Raw genomic sequence first — 26,211 nt, 5'->3', positions numbered from 1 at the left:
TAACATAGTGATTAACGATTTACGATTCAATTAAGTTTGAAAAATAAAAACCCAAAAGCAAATAAAATGAAAATAAAATGAATTTTGCGAAGAAAAAATATTGAAAAAAATACGAAAATCAAGGAGTGTGGCAAATAAGCATCCGCAACAATTATATTTGCTCGTGAACAGACGAGTGAGCTCGCAGGCAACATATAACAAATGCATGTGTGTGTGTGGCAGTGCAGAATGAGCCCATAAAAAGCTCATAAAATAATAATATCGTTAACAACTCACAATTTGGTGAAAATGGTACTGACTATTACAACAACAAACATTGGCCACAACTCAAACGATGAACGAATGGGAAATAACTGAGTTCATATAAATATGTACATATGTACATATGTCTGCATAAACATATACAATTGTATGTACATATGTATGAAGGAGTTTTCGTGCGTTCAAGTTGCAAGTGTAAAATTTGTAATTGAAAATTGAAAGCGAAAAAAGCCAACAAAAAGCGTAAATACCCAGAAAACTAAGATAATAATGAGAGTAATCATTACATGAAATGCAATAAGAAGAAAATATATAATTGTGGAAAATGCGGTGTCGTTGTGGAAACCAGTCTTGGACATTGCAGTCGGCGAGATTTATCAACAACAACAAATATGAGAGTGGCAAATTTACAACAACAACAATGATACTCGGAAAATATAACAAAAAATTCATTAGTCAGAGAAATATAACAACAATAACAATAAATATGTTGCTAGCAACTCTACAACAACAACAATAATGTGAGTAGCAAAATTACAGCAACAACAAGAACAATATTATTCGAAGAAAATATTACAAAAAAATCATTAGTCACAGAAATACAACAACAAAAACAACAACAACAACAAATATGTTAGCAGCAAATCTACAACAACAACAGCAGCAGCAACAACAATGTCAGTCGCGATCTCCTACAACGAAAATGGCGTTAGTCGCAGTAGCACAACAACAAAAATGTCTTTAGCAAAAACAACAACAAAAACAGTTTTTACCAAACATATTTGTGTTAGCCGCTTGGCTACTTGCGGCACTGCCTCTCGACCGTCACCGTGCACAAAGTCAGTAATGACCACAATTTGCAATAACGCTGAAAGCTGACTGCAACACTAACTTGTGGCACGCGCCAAACGCGCTCGACACACGTTGCAAGCTAAATGCCAATGGAGGGCACTCGTGCGCGCAAGCAATAAACAGTCACACACACACGCAGGTGTATATCTTATTTTTACATGTGCACATTCATCTACATGTATGTGTGTGTGTATGTGTTGTTGACACTATAATAACTAACAACTGTTAAAATTGTCGACAACGCGTTTTGAGTTTTCATTTATTTTTTCCTCTTCTTTAATTTCTTCCTCGAAACTCGATGCATTTGAGCGACACATGCGCACATTGACTTTTATAACAATGCCAGTACACACGCACACATACCATACAAGTGCACATTTTTTGTCATTTTAAGTAATTATCAAAGAGTCTGCAGTGCCATTCGTCTTTTACATTCGCTAAAATGCTTTTTATTAAGCCTTTTTATGCAGGTCTGCACGACAGTGTATTCAATAATTAAAATTTTAAAATGAAACAATTTAGTTTTTCAGGTAATAAATCATTTTGTGTGGTGTGAAAATGGTGTTTTTAATGCTTTAACGTTGAATGGTTTGGCTACAAGCAAAGAGAACCAAATGTTAACAGTATTTATGTACATATATGTTTGTTTGCTTATAGTCACCGTGGCAATATTTTAGTTATTACTTCTTAAGTTTTTATTGTCATAACTTCATTACCAAAAGTTCTAATCAACGTAATTTTAATTTTTAAAACTATTTCATGAAATAACCATTCAAAAATTTGGCATAAAGAGCCACAAGGCTATGCACAAGTACTTTATTTCTAAAATTATTTTATGAAGGGAAACCACTTTAACATAATTAAGGAAATAGTAAGATTTATTTTGTCATTAAATTTGGAAAAATAATTAAACAAATTAGGACAGCTCTAAAATATAACAATTTTCTATATATACCATTTGATCAAATTTGACCCAGACTGGTCCAAAGTGGACTATGTCGATAAAAGTGTTCTTCTAATTTAGTCCAACCTCTAGAATGTAAAAATTTCCTATATATACCATTTTATCAAATTTGACCCGGACTGGTCCATTTAAACTGTGCGTACACTTTGTCGATAAATTTTTTTTTCTAATTTCGTATAATCTGTGAAGTTTGTTCTTCATATGTCAACATTTTTCTATATATACCATTTGATCAAATTTGACCCGGACTGGTCCATTTAAACTACGCGTACAAACTATGTCGATAAAAGTGTTCTTCTAATTTAGTCCAACCTCTAGAATGTAACAATTTCCTAGATATATCATTTTATCAAATTTGACCCGGACTGGTCCATTTAAACTGTGCGTACAAACTATGTCGGTAAATGTGTGTTTTCCAATTTAGTACAACCTTTGAAGTTTGTTCTTCATATGTCAACATTTTTCTATATGTGTATATCATTTGATCAAATTTGACCCGGACTGGTCCATTTAAACTACGCGTACAAACTATGTCGATAAATGTGTTCTTATAATTTAGTCCAACCTCCAGAATGTAACAATTTCCTAGATATACCATTTGATCAAATTTGACCCGGACTGGTTCATTTAAACTGTGCATACAAACTATGCGTTTTTTAATTGAATACAACCTTGAAATTTGTTCTCCATACGTCAATTAGTGTGCTCTTTATTAATGAAGCGATAAGTCTAATGTGGCGATTTTTACAATAAAAAATAAAATTGAACAACAAATTTGAAATTCTGTGCTTTCAATGGAATTACGGGTAGGAAAATCGAAAATGTTGAAAATATTGCAGGAGTGTTTTGAGGAGACCGCTTTATCACAAACACAAGTATTTGAGTGGCAAACCGAGTTCAATGAAGGTCGTGAAGTCATCGAAAACTTGCCTCATGCGTCCATCCACCCCCTTCAATGACGATAACATCGAACAATTTAAAGAAACAGTGCTTGAAAGAGAAATTTCAGAGTATCTCAACATCTCTTATAGATCGACTCAACACATTTTGGTTAATGTTTTGGGTATGCTAGACGCGTACCAAAAAAAACTGAATATTTTGCAAGAACGACGTCGAGTAGAGGTCGCAAAAAATATGCTTGTCATAGTGGATCCTCAGGGTTACTCAACAAATGCATCCCTACTGGTAACGAGAAATGGTTTTACGAACATAACGTTGAAACTATTCAACAAACTCGAGAATGACGCTCCAACAATGAGCCGGAACGGAAAAAAGCCAAAATTCACTGAAAGCACTGAAAGCCCAGCTCCGAGCTGAGGCTTCTGAAAAATGTTGGGAAAATTAGATTAAAAGTTAACATGCTTGTTTTGGCTTAGGCGCTTATTTTGAAATCGTTTATAAAGATTCGTAGCAAAATATGTAAAATTTTTCTTTTCGAGTCTAATTTGCTGAGACTGTTTACTAGTAGGTACTGATAAAAACTTTCAAATTTGTATATGAAAACATTGTAATTTCGAGTAATGCATTAATTTTCAAGTTGTCAGTGCATCTGCTATAGAATTGCATTACCAACTACGCAATATAAGAGTGTACCAAAGACTTAATTGTTTCACCGATTTCATAACCGATGCGTGCCGTGGTCGTTGCGTGCAGACATGTGATCAGCAAGCAAAAATATGGAACCACCCACACAATTAAGTTGGCCAGCAGGCATTACAACATTTTTATGCTCCGATTTTTAATTGTTTTTTCTATTATCGATAATCAATGTTTACTCTTCATTCGCCCGCCACTGCTTTGAAAAAATCTTCCGCATACCGTTAGATTGGCAAAGCAAACAGTAAGTATTACGCAAATTTATAGGCAAAGACAAACGAAAATTAAAAATTGACGAAAGTAAAGGAGACAAAAAAATAAAAAATATATACATATGTATATTTATAAAAAAATTAAAAAAAAATTTATATTATAATGTAAAAATGTAATAATTTATTATAATTTAATTTTGTTTTTAATTTTGAAATATATACATAATTAACAAAATACATATATTTTAACCTTTTTATTTAAATTTTTGTATTAACTCTTTTTATTTAAATTTTTTTGTAAATTTTGATTAATTTTTAAATATTTTTTTTTATATAAAGTTTTTTTTTTAATTTTTTTTTATAATTTTTTTTTTAATTTTGTTTTTTATAATTTTTTTCATTTTTTTTATAATTTTTTTAATATAAATAAATAAAATTTTAAATAAAAATTTAAAAAATTAAAAAAATTAAAGAAATTTAATAAAACAAAAAATTTTAATAATAAAAATTACATAAAACCTAAGAATTAAAAATATGTACATATAAAACTTTTTTCTTTAATGGTAATTATTCCATTTACAAATATAAATGCTGTCCAAAATTATGTACATATGTATGTACATATGTATGCAACAGCATTACTTGCCATCGAAAAGAAAATATTGCTGCTGTAAAGAAATGTAAATTCGTGCACGCGCAAACACGTATGTATGTATGTACACGTGTTATTACGTTTGTAAATGGCTTTTTAATTGCAGATTGCAGCTTGTGTTTTGCCATGTTGTTATTGTTGCACCTTACGCTTGGATATCCAAAATTTGGCTTAGCTATCTTTTTCACCACTCTTTCTTTTGATTGTTTTCGCTTTTGGCAGAGGAACAATAATAACAGCGTGACACGACGTTTTTCGACTACAAATCAATCGATTTTCGATGTGAATAATGTATTGGGTTTGTTTGTTTTGCAACAGACATGGGGCGCAGCGGTAGCGCATGCCACAAGCGCCAGCAAAAAAACAACAAACAAGTATAAAACAAAGAAATTATGAAAAATAAAATTATTCGCTGTAAGGTTTAATTTTTCGCTCGTCTGCAATTTCAAACACGTGCAAATACAAAAACAATGCAAGAGGAGATGAGATTTAGGCATTCGAGGCAGAAAAAAGAGCTTTCATTTTTAATTTGATTCCTTCCAATTTGCAAAAATATTCACATTTACATACATGCATACATACATACATAAAACTTTAATAAAAAATTTCGGGATTAAAAAATTAATATTTGTAATTTTAAAATTAATATTTTTTAATCCCGAAATTTCGGGACTATTTAACAGTTTCTTATACCACAATTTAATTTTAGTAATAAGCTTCGGGATCGCGAAATATTTGTTTTGTAATCCTGAAATTCGGGACCACACCACAATTTAATTTTAGCAATAAATTTCGGGATCACGAAATATTAATTTTGTAATCCCGAAATTTCGGGACTATTAAACACTTTCTTACACCACAATTTAATTTTAGCAATAAATTTCGGGATCACGAAATTATTATTTCGAAATTTCGGGACTGTTAAGCATTTCACTACACCACAAATTTAGTTTAGTAATAAATTTCGGGATACCGAAATATTAATTTTGTAATCCCGAAATTTCGGGATTAATAAACACTTCACAACACCACAAACATCATAGGATACACACCCTTATTGACTTAAAAAACCGCCAAAAATTCAGAATTCAGCTGCCATGGTATGTGATTAAGTCCAAATATTTACATAGAAACTAGCTTCACTATTACTTGGCTAACTAATAAAATATACATAAATGTATGTAAATATGTACTGTGTGCATAGGCACAAGCCGTAGCAGTTAAAGTTGCTAACTCAAGATCTCGATAAGAGAGAATTTTGTGAATTTAAATTTATACACACTAAATATTATGCAAATAAATTTTGTAAACTTGGGTGTGTTGATGCTTTAGCGGATCGCATTAAATATTTGAAAGCGAAATCAATATGCCATGTGCTATATTTGATATACATATGTACATACATACATATATAAAACTTCCATTTGAGTGTATTTAATGAAGAGCTGTAATTTGATTGGAAGTCTGCATTTTTATGGCGGCAAATTCAAGTTCACATTTTCATCCTAAATAAGGCCATAAAGTTGGCATTTACAAAGCCATCAAACCAAAAACTTGTTAGTGATATAATGTGTTGATTGAATTTAGGTTATATGAGAAGAGTTAGGTTATGTAACTAAATGCAATGGACAGAAATGTGTTTATCACTTAAAGGTTTGTTATTGACCAAAAATTATTCTATCGTAAAATATTAACATTTTATTTTATTGATTTTTAATTGAATACATATAAACTTTCCGTACTTCCAAATTGAAACATTTTTATCTTATAAGATTGAGATTTTCAAAATTATCTAAGCAAATGTCTGAGGTTTAATGGTTGACAATTTCATGTTTTGATCTCATTTATGTAAAAGTTACTATCGACATATTCAGTCGGGTGCGCTCCATGAACTCTAGCTTCAGGCTACCACTCCACTGTAGCGTCACACAAGCGAACGTGGTTGCCAACAATGTGGTGGTTGCCAAAGATGTACTGCTCCTAAAGTACACCTGCTTTCGGAGAGTTGTGCATTCACTTCGATTGCAGCTACACTGGTTTTGAGTCCGCTGATTGTGTGCTTAAAGCGAGTCAAGTGCATGATCTTATTAGCAATAGCAACAAGCTGCTCCCGTATTAGACTTGTTTTTGTGTCCGGTCACAATGGAATCGCTAGAATCGCTGTAAAGCCGATGAACCAATTTCATGCAATTAGAAGCGAGTCGGTTCTCCATTGTCTTCTTACGTTCTAACGCTGGACTTTAGGACCTCTCGAGCGCTGATTGAGATTCAGTACTTATGCGACTACAGTATCCATCCAAGTTTCTAATAATCCAACATATTTATCAATGCAAAGATTTGTTGTGAAAACCATCAGCTGTTCTGAGGCGACTTGGTATTTACAAAATCCTGACTCTGTTGAAGAAAATAAAAAACACAAATGGAAGAGAAAATCTACCCAGTGAATATTAGCATCTGAAAGTTTAAGCTATGCGAATGAAATGGATTCCGTTGTCTTCTTTTTATGTTCCGATTTCAGCTTTTTAAAAGTTGTTGATCTCTCAATCTCAGCTAAGAGGATAAATGGAGATAGCAACTTCTAGACAGTCGAATTCAGTAACCATAATATGATAGAATCTGAACAGTGCCTTACAAATCAGTTATGATACGTGAGTTAAAGAGAGGTATTCTAAAAAGTAATTAAAGATAAAAAGTTCGATCCAATAGCCTTTTTGCGGAACCAAAAACCAGTTGATCCAAGTAGAATTTCCTTTTTAAATAGCCATATTTTGACAGATCACGCGTGAGTAGTGTCAAGCTGTCATTTTATTTTTGTTCAGTATTGTTTGACATTTCATCATGTAAGGACAAATTGTTCAACTTCTCCCCCCCAAGCGACATCACTTCGCTTTAATCACTCTTGAAAAGTTCCAAGAAGATTCGACGTTTTCGATCAAAATTTTGTTTATCGATGAGGCCCATTTCTGTTTCAATGGGTATGTAAACAAGCAAAATTGCCATATTTGGGCTGGTGGAATCATCGCTCCATATTTCTTCAAAAATGATGCCGGAGAGAACGTAACCGTCAATGGCGACCGTTATCGTGTCTTGATGACTGACTATTTCATACCTGAAATTAAACATCGTGATCTCGGCGACTTCCCACACATCGCATCAATCAACGGATTTATTGAGGGAACACTTCGGTGAACAGATAATTTCACGTTTTGTATCAGTCGATTGGCCACCAAAATCGTGTGATATCACACTGTTAGACTTTTTCTTGTGCAGATATATATAGTCTAAAGTCTATGCGGACAATGCCGCTTCGATTCATGCCTTGGAGCAAATATCTCGTCTCCCATCAATAGACGGAATGCTCGAACAAGTAATCGAAAAATGGACTCAATAGATGGACCAACTGAGACGTAACCACGGCCAACGTTTTGAAGAATGTTCTTTTGAATGCTAATAAACATTTCTGATTAAATTTGAAGTTTCTGTTTTTACCTTTAAAAACGTAGGTAACCTCGAGTGGATCACCTTTTATAATCCCCTTAACACTCTCCTCTGAGTACCGCTGGTAAATCATTAAAAAAAAATTAATTTTCAATAAAGAAAAATGCAAACAATTTAACTCAATTAAAAGCGCGATTAACGACAATTCACGACAGAAACCGTTATTACAAAAACAATTGCATATAATATGTAGTCGATATAGTAAGTACATATATAAATACTTTTCAGATTAATTACATTAACAATTATGTACATATGTAAGTATGTAATGTATATATTGGTTTGAATACTTTTTGGTTTTTGGAAATGTTGAAATGTGCAACCACATGCATACATAATTAAATTAAAGCGATTAAAGTGATTTGGAGGCATTCCCACATACACACATGCACATGCAGGTAAATATGTATATATTTAATGTCAGTATGCAGTTTGCATGAATGAGTACGAATACAGAGGTAAAAAAAACTAAAATAATAATAATTTTCGAAAATCAAGTGGATTTTTGGCGCGTTCGAAGCCAAATTGAAATTCAAATTGCCAAACGTGCCAAAAATATGTGCGCAACGGTATTTACGTGCCGATTTCTTCTACTTACACGCAAGCGACAGTTGGACAGCGGCTTGACGTAAAACACCAAAAACTGACACGAAAAAGCAAAGAAAATTTTATTTAAACAAAAGTTTAAAAAATAGTTACAGTTAAGAAGCCACAAATGCCAGCAGCGAGTCATCAATGGCAGCAAGAGCGTTATAATGTAGTAAAGCAACAACAGCAATGACGAAGAAAAAAGCTAAAATGAAATAGCGTTCGATTGTTATGTCAGCAAAAAGGGAAAGTAAGACTCATCCACATTCGTGGTATGCTGGTGTAAATTGTGGACGCAGCCAATGTCGCTGGCCATGTCGCTAGCGTGCTGATAAAGACGAAGCCAAGAGCGGTGCGGCGCGCTAGCTTTTCTGCCGAGCGAACTGAGGAGTGGTGAGTAGCGACGATCAGAGCTGCGCAGGGCAGTGCTGGCTGAGCTTGGCGCGGCTTGTGTGGTCAAGTGGTGAGGTGTGATAGGAAGACCACAACTTAGCATGCATTTCTTCTTCTTTTTTTGTGTGTAAATTTCAATCAATGAGTGAGAGCTTCGCGCTTTGTGCCAAGCGCTGCGAATCGAGCGCGACGACAACGCCACCAACGCGGACAGCGCCGTCAACGCGCTGCGAGGCCAGTTAGATATTTGCCTAACTGACATTTAGTGGCATCTGCATGCGGTGTCGTATGTAAACACGCTTTGGATTGATTTTTTGGCAGCCGAAAGTCTTCCGAAAAATACCAACAAGCGCGTGATATCAGAATGAAAGTGGCAAGTGGCGGGAGCTTTGGCCAGCGACTGCGGCCAACAAAATCAGCATGAAGTTCACTTTATTCGGCGCTAATTGTAATGCGCCGTGCATGCGTCGTACTGTGCGCGTTGTGCGCCAGCACTGTTAGCGTTTCTAGCTGTTTTGTTTGTTTGTATGCTTGTGTGTGCTTCAATATTTATTTTTTATTAATTTTTCGCTTTTTCTTTGGCACTCGGCACTGACGTACTGCTGTAGCGCAGTGGAGTAGCGTGAAAGCAGCAGTCAGCAACCGGCGAAGAAATGAGAAAGACACACACACACACAAGCACATACAAAATGGCAAAGGTGTGTATAAACTTTTTCAAATACTTGAGACTGGACAGCGTTGGTTTATTGTATAGTTATTTAAATTGAGTTATATGCCAGATTGTGTGTATGTGTGTGTGTATGAGTGATTGTGGTGTCGAAAATGGTGTGCAGCGGTTCCGGTTCGATTTGATATTCAGAAAAGCGCGTCACGTTTAGCTACTGTAAAAAAGCCTGAAACCTACAATTGAATTTAATTTATTAATAATGCAGTTAAGGAAAGTGTGCAATGAGCGCATTTATGCATGCGCAATGGAATCGAATATGATTTTTGCTTTAACATTTTTTTAGGACTTCCAAGTGGTTTTTTTTTCACCGCTAACTTTTTTGTTTGAATTTTCAACATTTTTTTTAAACTTATGTTTTTACTAATATTTTTTAATTTTAGCTCTTTCTTGCTTGGTTTATTTTAGTTTAATTAAAAAAATTAATTGTTTTATTGCGTAATTCTTTTATTTTTTTTTTAAGTTTATTTTTTGTTTTTAAACTTTTTTATTTTTTAATATTTTTTTTAATAATCTTTTTTTTTTAATTTTTTCTTTTACGTTTTGTTTATTGTGTTTATGCATGCGCAATGGAATCGAATTTGATTTTTTTTCTTTAATATTTTTTAGTACTCCCAAGTGGTTTTTTCACCGCTAACTTTTTTGTTTTAATTTTCAATTTTTTTTTAACTTGTTTTTACTAATATTTTTTAATTTTAGCTCTTTCTTGCTTGGTTTATTTTAGTTTATTAAAAATTAATTGTTTTTGCGTAATTCTTTTATTTTTTTTTAAGTTTATTTTTGATATCTATACTTTTTTAATTTTTATTATTTTTTTATATGTACATATATTTATTTATATATAAATTTTTTTAATTTTTTTTCTTTTTATTTTTGATTATTGTGTTTATGCATGCGCAATGGGATCGAATTTGATTTATTTTATATTTTTAAATGACTTTAATTTGTTTATTCTACGCTAATTTTAGTATTTTAACTTTCTAATGTTGTTTTAATTTTTTTATTCAATTATTTTTTAAACTTTTTCTAAATTTTTTTAATTAAAAATTTAATTTTTTGATATTTCATACGTCATTCATTTAATTTTTTTTTTAATTCAAAAGTTTTTATTTGAACTATCCTTAATTAATTTATTTATTTTTTAGCTTTTTTAATTTTTTAGTTATTTTTATTTATTTTTAGTAATTTTATTTCTATTTTTATTTTTTATTTTTGTAATTTTATTTTTTGTTATTTTATTTTTTATTTATTTTTTAGTTATTTTTATTTATTTTGTAATTTTATTTATTTTTCTTTTTTTTGGAATGATATTTTTTTGTAATTTTATTTCTTTTTTTTAATTCCAATATTTTATATTATTTTTGGATTTGTTTTTCAGTTTTTTAAATTTCTTATATTTTTAGGCATTAATTTTTTTTTAATTTACGAGCTAGCAACCGAAGCACCAAGCAACGTTTTCGGCACTTTCAAAAAGTTTTAAATCATCTCAGGTACTTGTAAATATCACAGTTACAATATAATTTTATTTCGGCCAAACAGTAATTACACACATGCACAACCTTGCCAACACAACTGGGCACTAAAAAGCTCAATAACATTCGCGAATTTTTACATACATACATATACATATGTACATATATACGAACACAGACGTGATTTGCACATGTGTACACATTTATATACTTATATTATGTACATATGTATGTACATAAATGGTGCAAACATAAAAATGACTACACGTTCCAAGCACTCGTCATTCCGTTCATTGCCAATTGCAAACGCTATCAGCAACTAATTGTAGACTTTTACGGATTATGCCGCACTATGTTGCATACAAGTGTTTGTATTATAGAATTGTTGTTGTTGACTTTTTTGCTGGCTTTATTTATGTTGTTATAATTTGTTGTCATTTTTGCTTCAATTTTGGCGGTGTCCACTTGAACTCTATGACCAAAGGCTAACATACATACATACATACACTATATACAGTTATGTACACACATTTATACATACATATCAAACTCATGCCAGTTTCAAATTTCAATAAAGTAGCTTGATGCCGAGGTAATGCAAATCATTACACTCATTCATAGGCATTTTAGTTAAAGCCACAAAGAGATACGGTGTCTATATATTTATATATAATTTATGTTTATTGTATGCGTTCGAATTCGCAAACTTTCGAGCATCAATACAATTTTAACCGAATTCCCATCGCATTCCATAGCATACGTGCACACTCAGCTCATCGAGGCCTACTTCACAGCTGGCTTTTGACACCTGTAAACTGTTTTCGTGTCTGCGGCGGGCTTTTAGCTCACTTTTCATTCCAATTGTACGCGATCGTTTGCAAATATGGATGAACTTGTGTTTGCATTTCTTCAAGCCGTTACTCTGCAATGTGATTCACACTTGACGTCTAATCTTTTGCACACTTGAGGCTCCGCAATTACTGCACGATTACACCCATTGGAGCATACTCAAACCACAAAATTTTTTTTTCAGACATTCGCTGAAGATTACAGCTTTTATTATCACTTATTTGTTTGTTTTTAAGATCAATTACAGCTGAAATGTGTTGAGTTTTGCAAAGTGTGCGGTGTTCGCCTTGAAATGTCGATTATAATTTAATATCACTTGAGCTATCATTATGTTTATTGTTTACAGACATTTCTATTACATTTTTGATGGATTCACACTATGTTAAATGTATGTTGCATTGATACTCGTGTGAAAGTTGAAAGTTGTCGGAAATTTTATTTTTTTTTTACAAAAAATTAAATTTTTTTTGGAGGAAACCAGCATTATATTTATGATTTCCCAAACAATAGTTTACGTTGGCTCTTAAACTGTTGCATGTCAAATGAACGATGTGTTGGAAAGAGACCAACTTGTCAAGCATCAGCTGATAAATAGAAATATAAATTAATCAAATTCTATTTTAATAGTTTTTAGCCACATTATTCATTTCTCAAGTAACAATCTTAAGTAAAACAATTTGTCGGTGCAATTTCAGCTTTTTCGTTGGTGTTAATTGCATTCAGTGGAAATGTGTTAAAGTGGAAAAGTTATTCGTAGTTTTTAGTGAATATCAAACATCGCATGTTATGTTATAATATTTGAGCTTTTACGGATTTCATTTTTATAATTGCTATTAAATTTTGCCTACCCTTATATTGTAGTGTGTTCAAACAATAGGTCTTTACTGAACGTTGCTTCGAAACAGCACAGCTTATGCTTGCAAACATAATCGATAAGCCTATATATCGACTTAGTACGTATGTATAATATCAAATATAATTAAAAAATAAAAACTTTAACTTCTCTTACATCGAAGCTATAAAAAAAAAGTTTTCCATACACGGACTTAATTTTGATCGGTCATTTCGCATAACAGCAATATGAAATAGTCCGAACTAAAAGATATGTTCGAAGATTGTAGCGTTTTCTTGAACAGAAACACATGCCAAATTTTGTGAAAATATATAAGTACCTTGACAAATGAAGAAGTTTTCCATACAAGCACTTTATTTTGTTCGGTCAGTTTGTATGGCAGAAGCTAAAGTGATCCGATCTGAACAATTTCTCGGATATTGTAGTGTTGCTTTGGACAATAATCTATGCCGAATTAGGTGAAGATATCTTGTTAAATAAAAAATTTTTCGATGCAAGGCTTTAATTTTGATCGTTCAATTTATATGGCAACTATATGCAATAACTGTCCAATATCGGCAGCAGGATGAGCAGTTTTTGTGAAGAAAAGACCGTGTGAAAAATTTTAAATGGATATCGAACTAGACAGACGTTTCCTTCTGGGTGTTACAAACTTCGTGACAACCTTAATATATCCTATTGAGGGTATAAAAATGGCAATAACACCTAACCAATAATGTTCTAAAATTGAGATATTTATAAGAACTAAAAAGGGCAACAATACTAGCCAAAATACATTTAAATTTTGTGCAATAAATTGTATTTTAACACCCAAATAATGATCTAATTAACTTCATACATACATACATGGACAAATTATTAGTTCGACAAAGTGTTGTAATTGAAGCCATGAACAACTCATTAAAATAACTACACAGTTCATGGAGTTCGAAAATGTTGTAATACTTACATACAGTATGTTTGCAGTTTATTTATGTATGTACATAAGTGAACTATATGCAATGCATTTGCATATATTAAAATGAGAATCAAATATGCATATGTATATCCACTAAAATGTTATATTATGATGGCACAGCTGTCGGGCAACTGTAAACACTATTAACATTTGAACTAAATGATTTGCAAGAACAACAACAATAGCAACATATACATATGTATATACATATGTAGATTACAACTGGACAACTTCACTAACTGATGATGATATGGACACCTCAGTGAACTCCGCTGCAAGCAAATAGTATACACACACATACACCTAAGCTCAAATACAAATGTATGTAATTAGTGAAGTGTTAACACCTAAAAGCGTACAGCAAAAAATAATAATTTGAATTTATAATATAAATGATGTCAACCACAAGTTACACATGCGCACAGCAATACATATACATACATAAGTACATCTAAATAAAAATGCGTGTCTTGCAATGTCGGTCACAATAACCAGCAGTCAGCGACACAAAAGTTGCTTGTAAGAAATATTTAATAGAAAAAAGCAACACACATACACGTACGCATGCGCAGTTAACACAACAGCGAAGCACTTTCATTTTTTTAATAAATCAAACGCATAAATACTCAGCGCAAAGGCATGTCTTATGTTTATATATGCATATATACTTACTTACGCATACATATGCATGTGTTTAAATGTGTGCAATAGAGAGTTTGGCCCCATCGTGCCTAGAAAGACGCATTAAAAATGTACAGCCAAATGTTTGGAGAAGCGTTTTTTTACAGAAACGCTATGGAAACAGCAGCAAAAGCAGTTAGAAAACGCAAATAGATCACAAGCATACATAAATACATACAAGCGCAGTAGCTGGCACTATAAGCATACAAATCGTTGAGGAATTCAATTCACACATAATTGTTAATATGAACTAATTTTAGTTATTGTTGCTTTTATTTTTTTGTTTTTTACTTTCCAGACTGACTTACATACATATATATTTTTCACATTTTTGCCAACCTTTAGTGGGCGCAACCAATAAGTGAGCTGAACGTTAGACGAAATCGAAAGCTATGGAAAGAAGATGGCAAAGAAATAGGCACAAATATTCCAAAAAATATATAAAAACAAAAAACATTAACTTCGCTTGCGCCGAGCTAGGATACCCTTCACAAATACAAAAGTTTTGATACCAGAAATTGATTTTGATCAGTCCAATTGTATGGCAGCTACATATGTATGTACATACATATGTACATATGTACATAAGTATATGCTATAGTGGTCCGATATGAACAAATTATTCGGATTAAAAATATATATTAAAAAAAAAAAATTATATTAAAAAAGCAAAATGTAAGCCAAACCAAGTTAAAAATTAGTAAATAAAAATAAAAATATTTTATTTTTCCGCTCAAAGCAGCTCAGCATTATTGGATTTTTGTGGCACTTAACGCACTACTGCGATTAGAGAAATCAATTTGGTAAAGTGTGGAGAAATAGTAGTTGCATCAAGGTTCCGCCATTGAAGGCCGCTGTTTCATTGCTTTGGATGACAAAACTATTCAATTTGCTAACGGCTGACTGTCTTTTAAGTTACATCGTTCTTTTATTGGCAGCGAGCAAATAACCAAATTTGTTGTTTTTGTGCAGTCAACGCTTTCTATTTGCGCTTATATACATACGCTTTTGTTATTTGATTTTTAATTTTTTTATAGACGAATTTAGTTTGATAACTGAAATTTCTTTTCTGTTTTAAGATGCATGCGAGGAGTGTTTGTAAATATATATTTGTATACATTAAGACACATGCATACATACAAATATGAAGGTCTCATTCTTTGCAAGTAAAAATTCATCAATTGCTGTGAGATCCGCCAATTTGTATGCGCCTGCGCGCGTTCACCTGCCAGACCCACAACACGCTGTACAAAAATTTCATACAAATACATTTGTAGGCATTTACTGTATGTACATACATACATATGTAAGTATGTTTGTATATTGGCACCACCCTCAGCATACATATACATATATATGGGAGTGTTATGAAAGCGCTTTTGAGTTTATTGCTGCATTTCTTATTGGCTTCAACATTTATTAACAATGCTTCATTGATATTGGTATACTTTTATAAGCGTTTATTGATGTTATTATTTCGGCGTTTATGTCCAATACAGTTTTAATTTGAGTATACTTTATAATACCGTCCCAGGATTTCGAGGATAAAATGGGTATGGGCGGATAGAGGAGTTTTTCCAGATTAAAAATATAGATCTAGTCGCAGGAAACTTATGGTTTTCGAGATATTTACATTTAAAGTTGAAATTTTTACTTTACTTTTTTAAAAAAGTATTTTACAATTATATTGATCACTTTAATACACTCTAATACTTCACCAATCTGTTTGTAAACATTTATTTAACATACATAGTTTGTGTATATTGTTAAATAATTTAAAAAATAAAAATTATAATTGTTCAATTCACAACCTGTCGTAAAGCATCGTAAAATTATAAATTTTTACACTTGTTTTTTTATAATTTTACGATTTTACGATGCTTTACGACAGGTTGTGAATTCCTCAAATATTATTTTCATTTTTCGTATGAATTTTATGTATCTTTGTATTCCTTAAACAACGAAAAATGCAGCATAAAAGTTTTGATGCTAGCGCCAAACTGTTTGAATAGCACTGTATTAGCAACAATGTAAACAAAGCTACAAGTGCAATTGCACCACAGGCAACCACACAAACGCACATGCTTTCTAAGACACGCTCTCTCGGCAGGCGCACTCTCTCAATTGTTTGCAAACCTAATGGTAAACAAGTAGAACAAGAATCCATGCACCAAAACAAAAATCAGCTGTTGACAAGAGACAGCGTAGTGAAAAAACAGAAAGTAGAGTATGAAAGCACATGGTACATTTTATTTTTAAGAACTTAAATTATAAAAAGTGAGAAACGAAGTGAAGATGGATGACAGCCGCTAGTATAACAAAAGTATAAATGCACAAAAACTATATATTTATGGCAAATTTAAACTTTTTATATTTTGAAGCGGTTACCAAAATGTTAGACAATTTCAAAAGTGTGTGTGTAAAACAAAAACAAAAAATAGTGGAAGCCGCAAACACACCTGTCTCACATTTGGCCAACGACTTTTCTCACGTCATTATCACCGTTTTCATCATCAACACGATCGTTGGTAGACAACAAAAGACAGTGCATTGCTTTTCTTTGCTCCATTCACACGCAAACACTGGCATACAGATGTATGTACATACATATATACTATGTATGTGCGAACTTTCTTACCAAGAGCGGCACTTCATGTCCACACTTTTACGCTTAATGCACAAACAAACCAGAAAACACCAGGCAAACGCATGAATTAACAACAACCGTCAGCCAAACTATCATGGCCAACGAAAGCAAAGTTTGCGGCAAAGAAAGATGCCAAAGCGAATGAAATAACTGCCAACAGCAATAAATGAAGAAACGATAAAATAAACCAAGACAAAGTAAAATTAAGAAAAAAAATAGTCGTTACCAACTTAAAAGCCAGAAAGCAACAAGCGAGTGCATTAATTTCACTTTCGTTTGCAGCAACTTTTGCGCACAGTGTGTGGTGATGGTGGTGGTGGAAACTTTGTTTGTGTGTATAATGCTGTAAGTTACTACCGCACCAGCGCAGCACCACAGCATAAGCACAGCAAACAACTTCCCAACCGCAGGCAATGCACTTTGCCGATGAGGAAGCAATGCAAAGCGACGTCATCGCACACAATATTAAGGATGATAATGTTGTTGATGCACACGAGTCGTTGATAATGATGACAAATGCTCTAAACCAACAACAACAACAACAACAACAGCTCCAAATTACTAATGTAGATACATATACAATTGCATGTGCATTTGAAGGAATCAATTGAGCATGGCGCAAAAAAACAGCTAGATAAACCAATTGGGAATGCGCGCCGTCGACGTAATGCAGTGATACATGCTACTTTATATAGGATTTTGAATCACAAACTTCAAACGACCGCAAAAAATTGGCAGCATGTGGTTGCAATACTCTCTAAAAGGTTATAATCGAAATGGATTAACGACTTCTTGCAAATGAGTGCTGACATTGAGACTTGTAACTGTTGAAATTAAAAACAATTAAATATATTAGTTTATAGATCTACAATATTGGAGTTTACAACGTTACATTGTTGTGAGAGAAGAAGTAAATACGAAATTCCCTGGACATATTGGAAAGTCCGCTTGATAAAAACACAAGGAAACCAGATAATATAAAATGTTTTTCTGAAAAAAACTGTCTTGAAATATATGAGTATAACCATACATATGTACTTTGGAAGTCCAAGCAGTTACTAGCTTTGAAAAATCCGTTAATTTGAAATACACATATGTACATTACAGATTTTTTAAATGCAAATACACAAAATTATTAATTTTTGCACAACAGCTTACCATATTGGCAAAATAATCCTGTCCTGTTGTTATGGCCGTGTTACGTTGCAATAATATGCCCACTCCGTGGAAGTTGCGTTGTGGTAAAAGCGAGGACATGCTGTTCGCATTATTTTTGCACAGTAACGCAGCAGCAATGGCTGCGTTTGAGCAAAAGGATCTGCTAATTTTTTGTTGCCAAAACAATTTGCAGAGATGTTTTTGCGTTTGATGGTTCCGTGTACCGACGACCACGTTAAGTCCTTTACGACCGGAAGTGCTTAAACAGGCCATTTTTATGTGATTTTTTTTTTGTAAATTAACTGTTAAATTAACAACGATTTTTGAATTATAAATTAGCACTTTTGAAAACACTTTCGTATGCGTTTTTAAATACTTTTGTATTATTGTTGATCATTAACTTTGTCAAGTCAAGAGGTTTATTAAATAAAATTTGTTTGCTTCATTGATTTACACTTTTTTGTTTTAATATAATATATAAATTTTGGGTATGATTATGAATCGCCCGATAGGTCCTGTATATGTTATCGACTTCAGTATTATATATATGTATATAGTATATCTTTAAATATTTTTAGGAGGAAACATGTCACTCGCTTTTGTTTTCATTGATTTTAAGCCAAGCTTATTATTATTATTATTTTTTTTTTTCCAATTTAACTTGGAAACTCACTACTGGTTTATTTTTCACAGATATTTAATTGACTGGACACGCACAACGCTGGTTAAGTTAAATCCAAACGACGTTATATTAATTAAATTTGATTTAGTAACTGAAAAACGGCAAAGACAACCACGGAACGACGATAACTTACGTCTGACTCCAGCAGCTCCAACAAAGTGTCTGTTGTCGCTGTCAACGATAGTGGCTTACGCAGGTTATTACAATGTGGCAGCAGCCAACTATTTAAGCAGACTTGAAGAGAGCTTAAGAAACGACTGCAGCGACAGTGGAAACTCGTTCACTTAGCTCGCTGAGTTATGTATTGACGATGGTTACGGCTGCGCTGTGGTGAATATATTTGTATTAGAAAATCATTTCGTACTCTGAACTGCATATGTGGTAGTGCAATGAAACCGCGCACGTCGTGTTGGGTTTCTAGCGCTTCATTTGAACACAACTATTTTAAGACTGGCTCTAATTTGAACGAAGCTATTGCCGCATTCAACAAGTATTTGTCCTTATACAGTTTGCACCGGCCTATCACGTAGCGATTAAGTTATTATTCAGCTAAGATTACTGTCATGGCTCATGCTTTCGATCCATCAACCTTAGAAGCACCTTAGAAATAACACAAAGGATTAATTAAGTTTTATTTACAACAGCTCCAACTGAGCATTGTCACTACAAACTACTTTTTGCTAAATTTTCTTTATGATTATTTAACTATTTTATAAATGAATTGGAAATTGATTTGACGTAACTTGCATGTTTTTTTATTTTACTTTCACAATATGCAAAACATCTGTAAGAACAGCTGATTGACGTTGCCATCCATAATAGTTATGTTTTAGGAGCGCCATCTACATGTAAAGTTAGTGAGAACTGTTAACGAGATATAAACTTGCAAATGAGATCATAATTATATTATACAATTTCTTTATTAGTTAGCAAAGTCGAATTATAGAAACACGACGTTAATCAATCGATACAATTTAGTATTTCGTTCGTCAACTCGAAAATTCACATTATACAAATTGTTAGCAAATTCTTCATAACTTGGTTCGATTTCTACTTGGTCATTATTGTCAAATCGCAGCATGCATGTTGCCGATGAACAAAAAAAATACAGAACAGCTGTTCGTGCTGTCATTTAATTTTTCATTTACTGCTTGAATTTCTTTGAAAAATTGTATATATTTTCTTAAAATAAAAATATTAATAAAAATGTCGCGAAATATCTATCAAAGTCTAAATTCCTTCCTAAATCGCCTTGAAAGGTTTATATTTTTCGGACACCGCGGCCAACCGCCATGTATGTTCAAACAATTGGAATACGACAAATTGTTGGTTATTTAATCATGTTTTTCTTACACAGTGGAGTTGGCTTTAGTCGGCATGCCTAATGTTGGATTGAATGCACCAGTGGATACATCAGACAAAAAGAAATCTGATAGATTTAGCCTTAAGAATCTGTTAGGTGATGGCATTTTGTGGGCTGTGCCGAAGCATCGTCGTACCATTGAAAAACGATTAAATCGAAAATTTGGTTTGCCTGGATATAATTGGAAGCCGTTGGTTGCTAAAACCAACTTGCGCTCATGCAATCAATGTGGTCATGATCACGAACTGGGAGTACTATGTCGTAAGTTAAAACTATTTCATTATTATGTAGGAAATAGATAAATAATATTTAATTCTAGCTCACTGTTACAAAAAAGTTGAGCAGGAAACACGGTTAATGCAAGAAAAAATTGAACAAAAGTTGGGACTGGAGCCAATTGAACACGAAGTTGTGGTACTTTACCAAGGTGAACAACTCGAGAAAAATGAAAACGGAAGCAATGATCGGAAAGTGCGCGTAGTGGAAATGGAAAAGCCACGTCCTGTTTGGTTCAGTAAAAATCTAATGCAAAAAACTACAGCGCAACCGGCAGATACAAAGGAAGTTAAACCCTCGAATCTAGGTTGAATTTCACACATCTTTATAAAAAGCAAACTGATACACTATGTAGCAACATGTTGCAAGAGTATAAAAAAAAAACCTATTATCGTCAAAATTGTTAAAGTAATAAATTCTTGTTAACAAGTCAAATGAACTTTATTTACTTGTAAAGGACAGTATTTTAGTGGAATTTATTTGTTTGAGGAATCCGTTATTAAATTCTGTTGCAGTCATAATTTTTTTGCCTTCGACACGTAGTTGATGTATTTCCAAGTGTGTACTGTCGGCACAACGGACTGTAAGCACACGTTTATTTCGATCGTACAAAAACGAGCCACATTCCACATTAGCTAAAGAAGTAGGGACCTCTTTTACCGCAGGTAGTTTAACATCAATCAATTGAATGTTTTTATTCTGAAATCTCGTATTTAAGTGCTTAAAGCTAAAGAGTGCACGAAATCTACGATGTACTTGTTCTGCGCTCAATTGAGACCAATTCACATTCGTAATGGCCGATGTTATTTTGGGTGCTATAGAAAAACAGCATTCGACATTAATAGAAAGGTTCAATATAATATTGAATTATTACCAAATGTAGCAAGCTCATTATTTTGCTTTGTTGCAGATTCCAAACAGCTTGAGAAATTATTTAAAGTATTAATCAGCAAGTTGGCGCCTTCTTGTGCGAGTTTTGTATGAAGTTCCGGCATAAGAATATCTGCTCTTATTGGTATTTCACGTTGCGCCAACACCTTGAGAAAAAAGCTTTGAAATATAAATCAGCTGGAATAACCACGCCGAAAAACTTACATCACCGACGTCGAAGTGTTTTGGTTCAATTTTCATAATAGACACTCCAGTATGCGCATCTGCTTGCATTATAGCATAGATAATGGGCGCAGCACCACGCCAACGAGGTAATAAACTGGCATGCACATTAATCATACCACTGTAAATTAAAAACGGTATTATTTTACTAAATATATTTATTTCCTAACCTTTTGTTTAAATATTCTTCGGCCTTCTGAGTGACAAAACTAAGCCAAAAGGAATATTCACAGTTTTAAATCATTTTTTAAACACTTACTTTGGAAAAGATTTAATGATCTTCTCTGGTATTAAATGACCAAATGATACTACAACACCTAAATCATATCCTTGACAATCTTCTGGAAGCACCGGCCAACGATAAAGTGTCAGCTGCTTCTGTTCTGCATAGGTACGAACACAATTTGCCGGATTTTTAAAAGATGTCACTACGCCCAGTAAGTTGCTTTCTGTTCTAGAATAACTACTAAAAACTATTTATTGCAAATATTCTTTTAAAACTAATGTTTTAGCATACTAGTTATTATGTAGCGCCTGCAGACTGGGTAATGAAAATGTGTCGGTGCCGAAAAATAACACTTTCAACTTTGAGTTTTTTATTAACTGTGCTGACTGTGACTGTTGACATTTCCATCTGTTTTGACTGAGAATTAAATTAACACTTTCATTTATTTTTCTTCGATATTTAAAGAAATTTAGTTTAAAATTATTTATGCAAAGCATATTTGACAAAAATTAAAAGTTACACAAACAAACAACTAACAGCTGACCATGGTTTGACATTTCCTTTTAAACACAGTCGATTACCTGTGTTAGCTTAACAGAGTTGTTAAAAACGATATAAAGCAATAAAATTTTCGCTTTTTAAAAGATTCTTCTATCGAATAACTATGAAGGGTTTTAGTTTTCTTTTATTAAATTTTTAGTGTTTTCCGATCAGGTTTGCATATTAAATGTTAAGACCCTTCTGTTTTTTTTCACTAAAGAAATATCTAACATATATTACTCGCAGGCAAATTTTGAAATTTGGATTCATTAGACCCTTCTGAAAATCGAGAATCAATCATATTATTAATTATGATTTTAACATTGATAAAATATTTTTATATCTAATGCTTGACAAACCACCTTAGTAGGTGTTTATTACGAATGGGAGATACAACGAAATAAAGACAATGCTATGTGTCAAAAATGAATAACAGTTAGTGCATTTTGTCTCACACTCAAATTCTCTTAAGCTTGTTTTCTTATTGTATTTAATATTCTATGTTTTACTTAGATTTTAATATATGTTTAAATCATAATCTGCAATTACAAATGCTAATTTAAAGAAGAGAGCCAAATAAACATTACCACAAAACAACAAGCAGCAATGGAATCAGGGCCAAACTCTAGCAATGTACTTGCTTCTGAATATGCACTACGAGTTGCACTACAAACTATGAAGGAAAGATGCCTTGCACTGCAACGTCGATTGACTGAGCTGGAAGAAGATAATGAAGATCTACGTGCACGTTCTGACCGAGCTAAACAAACAAACACAACACTAACTAGCAATGGCAGTGTCAATACTGAGGCGGGTGAATTGCTGCAATTGCGTGTGCAGGTCGAGGAGTTGAATCGCCAAAAAGAACAATTAAGCGAACACATCAATATGGTTTCAAATGAAAATCGAAAACTATGGTCGCGGCTGTCACAAATAGCCAAAGATAAAACCGGACAAAGCGGTGCTACTATTGAGCCAGATTACACAACCGGCAATGAGCCAGATGATAATCCAACAAGCCCCCGTAATGGTAGCGGTTCAAATCAAAATCTTATACGTTCCAAAACATTTACACAACATTCGCCAAATCCTAATTTACGCCATAAGCTAATACCGAATGGTAAAGAACTTAGTATGGAGGAAGTTGCGCTTGAACAGAAATGTGACGTGGTCGAAGATAATGATTATGTACTACCAGCAGATGGTGACTTGGGATTCGCCTACTTAAATGTAGACGATAATAATGTCGATGATGCAGACTTCACGTCTGTGGCTAAAAAGTGTATGGAGGGGTTGCAGGAAATGCAACGTGAGGCGCTCAAGCAACAACAGGAACTAAATTCTGCACTTACTGTCATCGAGACTAGAATTGGTAAACCGTCAAAAATTTGATTTGTAACAGCACATACATTTATTAATACATTTTATATATACTTACAGCACTGCAGCCGTGCGCAGATTGTGCGAAGAAATCGCAGAAACCCGAAATGGCTGACAAAAGTCTAGAAACTGACGAAAGTCTTAGTGAAATAATGCATATAAATAAGAATAACGTGTCCAAAGGCAATAAAGCATGGTCCGGATCTAACGAAGCAGTAGAAGAAGACCTGTCATGCACCAATGAAGCGGAGGAAGAAGAAACCTTCTTAGGCGTTGATGCATATTATGACAAAGTACAAAATGTACTCAATATGGATGCCACTGAACGTGTGTGTCCAATGTGTGGCAGAAAATATGACGGCTCAATTGCGTGGGAAGCATTCCAACAACATGTCGAAGCGCACTTCCTCGACAGGGACGATATTGAATTCTGACAAAACCCGAAAATCTACTTTTCCTCAGAATTATGAGATGCACAGCGATTTAATGAAGTTATACTACTGCGTGCTTGTGGCTATAATGGACTGATTTTGTTGAAGAAATTCATTGATATAATAAATAGTGTGTTGTTTTGTACGAAGCCAATGGTGTAATACATTTACAATATTAATTATTTAAGTATTTTATGTAATATTATACGATGAAAATTGCTTTAAAAAATATATGGGAAACCGTCTAGTATTCAATATGAAGTACTAAATTATTCTACATAAATTTAGCTAACTCAAATAAAATGAGTAAACATATGTTCTTAGAAATAAATTACTTATCTATGCATTAAATATGATTGGTATGTTATGTAAAATTACATGAAATTTTTAAATATATATGTATGTATTTAAACATTTATTTCTCTCTCAAATCTAAAAAAAAAAAAGTGTTTTTTTCTTTAGAATATTAATAATTTATAAAAGCTATATAAATTTTTATATGAATTCAAGGCCAAAATAAAGTTGAGACCCTTTTGGGATCGGTAAGTAACAAGTAACCGAATGAAAAAAATACGTAAATGCGAAGACTTTGAAATGCTGGCAGTCAAAACGTGGAGCTCATAGTATTGAACGATATATGAGAAAAGATTTTCAAAATTCGGTACACACTTTTTTAGGTTATCGAGAGAACAGTTTTTTTAATGTACTCCATTGAGATCGGAGTGAAAAATCCAAATAAGTAAGTTCAAAATTCTTGAAAAAATATGTAAAATATAATTTTTTTAAATATCCAAACGTGGTTAGATCTTCAAAATAACAGCCTTTGACCGAATAAATTCCGGGTCAAATGCAGTAACGTAGAACCGGCTGTTTTGGGAATTGAAGTGAAAAGTATGTATGTATGTATGTATGTCTTACGAGGGCGCTCCGATACATGCTTAAACTGCAAAAGTGGGAAGTTTTGTAAAAATTGCATTTAGTTCTCAACACCAATTCTTCCTTTAGCACAATACACTTGCCTCAGCAATACGCCAGCTTTTTTAACTCGTTTGAAAAATATGGTTTCTGGCAGTATACAAAGCAAGCTTTCATGGCGCCGCTACTCTCCTCATTTGACTTAAATTTCTGACCCGCAAGTGACTTTTTCAAGTTTTCACAAAACAAAAAGAATGGAGAATTCGGTTGATGAGTTAGCACTTCGTAGTCTACCATAATTCGATCAATTTAGACCTTGCGACAAAGTGTCGGTGTGTTGTCATGAAGGCAGAGCATGTTTTTCTGCGGCTTTGCATAGACTTCATAATTCTTTGACCATGTTGCCTTCGTCCAGTTAGTCAGTGTAGATCACACTTTGAGTTCATATTTGACATACATTGAGAACCACAGAAAAGGTTGGGCATCACAATTTCTGACGGGTGGAATTTTTTTCGCATTCTTTGAAAACAGTTCTTCCGGTGAAGAAGATTATTGGTCTCTGGTGAGATAAATACTGTCTCAGCTTAGTCTCTCGCATCTTCAATCGTTCGTTTGTCAGTCCGAATTAAAAGAAATGTGTCAATTTATTATCCGTGCTAGCCGTATTCTGGGCAAAAAAATCAGTACAAGATGTTTTCATGATCGCCATCGAAGGGCAGAATACCCATATATGTATAACATCCAAGCTTAAACCTCATATTTTATTTTATAGAAAACTGATTAACAAATTCAGTGAGTAATAACGAGTTTCTAAACACAATTTACCAAAAATTATGCGTATGTATGATTAGGCTCCCATGACTAAATGGGAATAACCCAAAGATGGCCAACATGGCCATCGGCATTTTTGCTTTGTAAAATATTGAA

The 26,211-nt window shown here is 33.1% G+C and overlaps 4 protein-coding genes across 6 annotated transcripts in view; 2 read left to right on the top strand and 2 right to left on the bottom strand.

Annotated features, from left to right (window-relative positions):
- LOC120779779 (all trans-polyprenyl-diphosphate synthase PDSS1) overlaps positions 1-19,781 on the bottom strand; it is an 84,125-nt gene extending 64,344 nt beyond the window's left edge. Inside the window, exons 1-2 of one of the 2 annotated variants that reach the window (XM_040112160.1) lie at positions 19,174-19,781; positions 18,359-19,079 (exon numbers count right to left, since the gene is read on the bottom strand). In XM_040112160.1, coding sequence (XP_039968094.1) covers positions 18,359-18,631 — 273 coding nt within the window. In that variant the 5' untranslated portion in view covers positions 18,632-19,079; positions 19,174-19,781. Of the gene's footprint in view, positions 1-18,358 lie in introns of both variants that reach the window. The other variant, XM_040112156.1, reaches the window with a different exon arrangement.
- Positions 19,782-20,196: 415 nt separating this feature from the next.
- LOC120778263 (39S ribosomal protein L32, mitochondrial) lies at positions 20,197-21,114 on the top strand. The gene is made up of 3 exons (XM_040110044.1): positions 20,197-20,334; positions 20,398-20,664; positions 20,723-21,114. The coding sequence occupies exons 1-3, from the start codon at positions 20,247-20,249 to the stop codon at positions 20,989-20,991; spliced, it is 624 nt and encodes a 207-aa protein (XP_039965978.1). The 5' UTR covers positions 20,197-20,246; the 3' UTR covers positions 20,992-21,114.
- Positions 21,096-22,550, bottom strand: LOC120778252 (methionyl-tRNA formyltransferase, mitochondrial). Of its 2 annotated transcripts, none has more exons than XM_040110023.1 (5): positions 22,310-22,550; positions 22,052-22,258; positions 21,775-21,913; positions 21,554-21,716; positions 21,096-21,494 (listed from the first exon to the last, which is right to left on the bottom strand). In XM_040110023.1, exons 1-5 carry the CDS (start codon positions 22,513-22,515, stop codon positions 21,121-21,123), a joined length of 1,089 nt encoding a protein of 362 aa, XP_039965957.1. In that variant the 5' UTR covers positions 22,516-22,550; the 3' UTR covers positions 21,096-21,120. The 2 variants fall into 2 exon arrangements, with proteins under 2 accessions (XP_039965957.1, XP_039965966.1); XM_040110032.1 differs by having other exon boundaries at positions 22,052-22,255.
- Positions 22,551-23,003: 453 nt separating this feature from the next.
- Positions 23,004-24,781, top strand: LOC120778244 (protein spindle-F). Its single transcript, XM_040110009.1, has 2 exons — positions 23,004-23,930; positions 23,999-24,781. Exons 1-2 carry the CDS (start codon positions 23,165-23,167, stop codon positions 24,370-24,372), a joined length of 1,140 nt encoding a protein of 379 aa, XP_039965943.1. The 5' UTR covers positions 23,004-23,164; the 3' UTR covers positions 24,373-24,781.
- The last annotated feature ends 1,430 nt before the right edge of the window (positions 24,782-26,211 follow it).

Source organism: Bactrocera tryoni, chromosome 1, assembly GCF_016617805.1.
Source record: "Bactrocera tryoni isolate S06 chromosome 1, CSIRO_BtryS06_freeze2, whole genome shotgun sequence".
NCBI classification, from domain to species: Eukaryota; Metazoa; Arthropoda; class Insecta; order Diptera; family Tephritidae; genus Bactrocera; species Bactrocera tryoni.
This window is presented reverse-complemented; position numbering and strand designations above follow the sequence as displayed.

What these genes read in the sequence shown, in the direction of transcription:
- LOC120778252 (XM_040110023.1), bottom strand. Translation starts at nt 22,515, where the DNA reads ATGCTTTGCATAAATAATTTTAAACTAAATTTCTTTAAATATCGAAGA. An exon ending in ATCATTAAATCTTTTCCAAA is followed by an intron (nt 21,914 to 22,051) that starts GTAAGTGTTTAA and finishes TTTAATTTACAG; the next exon opens with TGGTATGATTAATGTGCATG. An exon ending in TAATGAGCTTGCTACATTTG is followed by an intron (nt 21,495 to 21,553) that starts GTAATAATTCAA and finishes GTTTTTCTATAG; the next exon opens with CACCCAAAATAACATCGGCC.
- LOC120778244 (XM_040110009.1), top strand. Translation starts at nt 23,165, where the DNA reads ATGGAATCAGGGCCAAACTCTAGCAATGTACTTGCTTCTGAATATGCA. An exon ending in TGTCATCGAGACTAGAATTG is followed by an intron (nt 23,931 to 23,998) that starts GTAAACCGTCAA and finishes ATATACTTACAG; the next exon opens with CACTGCAGCCGTGCGCAGAT.
- LOC120778263 (XM_040110044.1), top strand. Translation starts at nt 20,247, where the DNA reads ATGTCGCGAAATATCTATCAAAGTCTAAATTCCTTCCTAAATCGCCTT. An exon ending in ACACCGCGGCCAACCGCCAT is followed by an intron (nt 20,335 to 20,397) that starts GTATGTTCAAAC and finishes TTTCTTACACAG; the next exon opens with TGGAGTTGGCTTTAGTCGGC. An exon ending in CGAACTGGGAGTACTATGTC is followed by an intron (nt 20,665 to 20,722) that starts GTAAGTTAAAAC and finishes ATTTAATTCTAG; the next exon opens with CTCACTGTTACAAAAAAGTT.